This window comes from Macrobrachium rosenbergii, chromosome 3, assembly GCF_040412425.1.
Source record: "Macrobrachium rosenbergii isolate ZJJX-2024 chromosome 3, ASM4041242v1, whole genome shotgun sequence".
Lineage (NCBI taxonomy): Eukaryota > Metazoa > Arthropoda > Malacostraca > Decapoda > Palaemonidae > Macrobrachium > Macrobrachium rosenbergii.
This window is the reverse complement of record NC_089743.1, coordinates 85,302,471-85,307,470: the sequence shown is the minus strand read 5'-3', so window position 1 is coordinate 85,307,470 and position 5,000 is coordinate 85,302,471. Positions and strand designations below refer to the sequence as shown.

Sequence of the window (5,000 nt, the reverse complement as noted above, 5' to 3'; positions counted from 1 at the left end):
ACCACGTAAAGTGCACTGTCAGCACCAACCTCCTAGGGGCCTTGCCTTTAAGAAATGTTACGTCGCATTTCACGTTGCTTGGCATTCGCTTGAGCGATAATTTCGTGATCTTTGTCTCCAATCGTTACTCCCTTTCAATACATCCTACTAAAATCTGTTGGATGATGATTTCCAGACCTGTGGGCATGTCATTTCTGTTCAGAAAGGCCACGTACTTGCCAAGATCAAGGAATGTCTGACAGCCATGGCAAAGAAGCAATAACGATGTATTTTTTTGTAATTATGTAGTTTACGAAAACCCAAAGGACATTATTTATTTCGTGGCTTCATATCAAGTTAATTGCCGTTATTTACATGCCGTGTCCCTAATTAACCTCTACGCTGGGATAATATCTAAAGTGAGCGACTTAGAAATAGAAATTCTCGTAATTCTGTAGTTAACAGTCATGGCAGCCGTAATGATGTTACCACGGTCGAGTTAATTACCATAAATAGGTAGGAAAGTAGATCACGCCGAACAGTCTTAATGAGATGATTTCCGTGATAGACATCAGACGTTTCCATCGATCGTTTTTTGTAAAAATATTTCCTGGTTTTGAATCTTTGGCAGGATGGCAGCATATTGAAACAAGCATGTCTGTATATAGTTATTAGTATTTTCTCAAGGTTGCTGAGAAGGGGTAGTTAGATTTTTGGTGTCGTCAGGATTTAATGGTATGTGATTTTGTGAATATATATATATATATATATATATATATATATATATATATATATATATATATGTATATATATATATATATATATATATATATATATATATATATATAATATATATATATGTATATATATATAAGTGTGTGTGTTAATCTATATATATTTTTCAGAAGTTACTTTATGATGTTTATCTCTTTGATGTAAAGAATGGAATTAGGAATGAATCTTCACAAGGTTTTTGACCTAGAAACTGACGCCTGATGAATCGCCTTAATCATCATCATCATCATCATTATAATAATAATAATAATAACAATAAGAAGAAGAAGAAGAAGAAGAAGTGTATTTCGTAGTTTTGCACAAAATCACATACTTGAACACATACAATCACTTGCAATCTGACAGTTTTTATCCACATCGAGTTGTGTGTTCTACTTTCCTTTCCCTTAAATTTTACCTTGTAAGAGACGCACCTTTTAATAACCAAATTTTACTTCTAGATGACTGATGAAATTGATACCATCCAGTCATGAATAATAATCCTTTACCAAAAAAGATCACCTGTGATTCCGGATAAAACTTTCGAGATATATCGGTTGAAATTCTCAGAGCGCCATGTCATTAAATCAGGGTCATAAACTTCTAAAAAGTGTGCTGGGGAACCATTAAAAGAAATGACCGGCCGGGCTTTTATCGCCTGCATTAATGCAAACAGGATTAAATGTCCCTCTCCGGCCACAGGTGTGCTGACTCTCATTCCTTGGAGGAGAGTAATCAGGCTCGGCCGCCTGTCGCACTGCGTTCTCGTCTTCGTCGTCTTGTGCAGCTTTGTCAAGTTTTCCCAGTTTTCATTGCAGCCGGAAGAGGTAAGTCTTAGAAACGACTCTTTTTACTTCCTTTTTCGTTCCAGGCGTTATTGGCGTGAGATGTTTAACTTTATGTTTGACTTTATGTTTGTTAGTTTCAGAACAGTGTCTAGGAAATGAAGTCCACTGGAAAATAGAGCATTGTCTATAGGGTGTGGAGTCACCACACCTAGACCTATGTTCTCTATCATGTCTTCTGAGGTATTATGGTACTGTAAAGTTTTCAGGACATTTTCTAATGAAGAAGTATATAAAAAGCTATACTATACTGCCTTACAATGCACTGATAAATTTTGTTCGCCTGGTGATACCAGGCCATTAAAGAGTAGTGCCATCAGTGCACCTCATGTGGTGCCCTGTAGGCAGTAAGGAAAGGTGTTTGCAACGTCCCTTCGGTCCCTAGCTGCACCCACTCTTTAACATTCTACTTTACTTCCATTCCAGGTTCCTTTCTTCAGTCTTACTCCTTTTCACTGCCTCAGTGCTTGGCTTGGCAGCCTAGATTTCATGAAATCAGTCATTTAAAGATAAGTGTGTCACTGGAAGAATCTAAGTGACAAGGACCTAGCATAGTTGACAAACAACCTTCAAGTATTTCTTATTTGAAAGGTTATTGAGAGTTGCTTGTGTGTGTATATAGTATATATATATATATATATATATATATATATATATATATATATATATATATATATATATATATATATATATATTATATAATATATATATATAGAGTTAACTCTCACAAGGCAACTCGCTTTTCAAGAATAAAATAGTAGCCATATTGTTAATTAAGTTCGTTTTGCCGACACGCTGACCGTCGGTCGTGGAGAATTTGCCCCTTCGATCTCCTTCTGAGTCCCTTGTGGCTTTCAATCCTCTTTTGGGATCTGTGACTGCGTTAAACCTCTTATTTCAGTTACTGGCCCAAACTCAGAGGAGCCAGAATGACTCAAGGCACTGATTAAAGGTGTCCACCCCTTCTGTATGGCTTGAGGCACAGATTAACCGGCAAGCCTTCCCCAAAAGAGAAAGTCAGGCACATTTAACCAGCCAGTCTTTGCCCAAAGAGAAAGGTGGACGTACCCAGAATGCATCTGGAATCAAAAAGCCGGTAATCCTCACAGCTGATAAATAGCCCTTCATCGCCGGAATTCAGAGAGAGACCAGAACGACGCCAAGCGAGTCACATCTCTTGACTGCCGCTTCTTCAGAGCTAACTTCCCTCTGTGGCTGAATGCCCCAGTCTTAGTATCTTAAATCCATTGCCAATCCCCCCCCAACTCCCACTGTCCCTCCATTGGTACAGCTGCAGGAGCCATCTCTTCAGAATTAAGGTACAGTAAGGAACTGAGGTTGTCCAGTCATTATCTTTTACTTCTCCTAAATGTTTCTGTTTCAAAGTCAGTTCTTACATAGACCTGACCTGTCATATAAAACTCGTGTTGTAAGTTTATTCAGTAGTTTTTTATGAAAAGAAGATTTCTGTTGCCCTCAGCTCTAGCATCTTATCCTGGCTTTTACCTTTAATTCACCCAGTGATTGTCTGCCTTTCTCTATTGCAGAAAGTAGTGCTTGCTGCTGTGAATCTGTCTGCCATGAGGAAACTCCAATTGCGACCTTATGAACCGTGCCATTAAAGTCTAATTCCCGGCACCCAGTTAACGTCTATTATTCATTTTATGTGGTGCAGCAGGACCCCAATAGCCTGCCTTATTGCCCCTTATCTTCTGGTTTTTTATTGTAAATACATGTAATTTAGTTATCCCTAAGAGTTTATCTCCAGAATCCCTCTCAAGTAGGCCTTCAGCACCTGTTTCCTCTTATTATTTTTACTCTTAGAGGTGATACAGTCAGATTAGCTACATCCTTTCGGTAAGTTTCCTTTCCCCCACCTTCAGTTGTAACAATATATATATATATATATATATATATATATATATATATATATATATATATATATATATAAATATACTCACTGTTTTATATTTCATATATGAACGTAGATTTCGTTGATATATGAAATATAAAAGTGCTCTCTGTTTTTATATATATATATATATATATATATATATATATATATATATATATATATATAACATATATGTTTTATATATATATATATATATAGAGAGAGAGAGAGAGAGAGAGAGAGAGAGAGAGAGAGAGAGGGAAAGGATCTACAGCAGAAATCCACGTTGATATATGAAATATAAAACAGTGAGCTGTTTCATATACATATATATATTGTTACGTGGGTCATTTGGTGGATGAGTTTAATTATTAATTACTGTGATTTATGCAGCCTTGCTTTACCTAAGACCCACGTAATCCCATCAATTAAGACTAAAGTTACCCTAAAGACAGATAATTAACTTAATTAGATTCGGTCGCCAGTTGGAACTAGGTTACTGAATATTTTGCTTTATTCTGGAACAAATAAAACAGCTCCCCAATTTGTCCCCCTTCAGACACAGTAGTATTTCCCCTACTTTAGAGTATGACGCAACGTCTGAGACGCTCTCGTAATGGTTTTGTAAGCAGTTCTCTAGCATATTAATGGCTATTCCTCCTCCAAACAAAGGTATGATCAGGTTCCAAGGCGTGCCTGAGTATTACTTGTACGTTTCCTCTCACTAATCCTTAACTACTGCAAGGGGCGTATCTTAAATCAAGAATATTATGTTAACACCATGGAAGATGCTTTTATGCAATCTCACTACAGGCAACACTAATTGATACTTCATATAATCGACTTCATAAAGGAATATGGTTTCACCAGGATTCTTTAGTCAGTGACTGAGAAGGGGAAAGCTGAAACAGAAATACAGTGGAGAGATAACAGAAGAATGGCAAGCAATTGTCATCTCAGACTTACCTTACGTAGAAGTCTTGCACGCACTTGCATCTGACGCCCGGGTCTGTTGACGCGATTAACGTGTTCCACTAAGTTAAAAGGACGAAAGAAAAGGGGGAGCACTGCTGCTTGTGTGCCCTCTGCTCTTGACTGCTGGACTCTCTGACCTGGGCCAGATATCGTAGGGAGGCTTTGCTTGTTGTAAACAATCACTCGTTCGTAGCTTGCTGGCAGTCTGAAAAAATAACGAGAACTCACCCGATACCAGTTAGTTCAGGGAAAAATGAGGTTAAAAGGATACCCTAACTAAAGGTGGCCTTGGTGAAACCATCCCTGTTGGATAGGTCCCCAAGCCAAACCTATAAGCTGCTAAGGTGGTTGGTTTTTTTGGACACAACATACAACAAACAGCCATCTTTCCTCGCCTTCCACGGAGGAAGCTTTTCCTTAGTGCTGTCTTGTCTTTGTTTCTTGGTTTCTTGGTTTTGATTATATTCCTACCAAAATCAAAAGGAGAGGTCGAATAAATAATATTTGTAAATATATATATATATATATATATA

The 5,000-nt window shown here is 37.5% G+C and overlaps 1 protein-coding gene across 1 annotated transcript in view; it reads left to right on the top strand.

Annotated features, from left to right (window-relative positions):
- The window catches only part of LOC136826686 (beta-1,3-galactosyltransferase 2-like), a 37,414-nt gene that overhangs the window by 22,196 nt on the left and 10,218 nt on the right, over positions 1-5,000 (top strand). Inside the window, exon 3 of the mRNA XM_067084057.1 lies at positions 1,456-1,580. Coding sequence (XP_066940158.1) covers positions 1,456-1,580 — 125 coding nt within the window. The remainder of the gene's footprint in view (positions 1-1,455; positions 1,581-5,000) is intronic.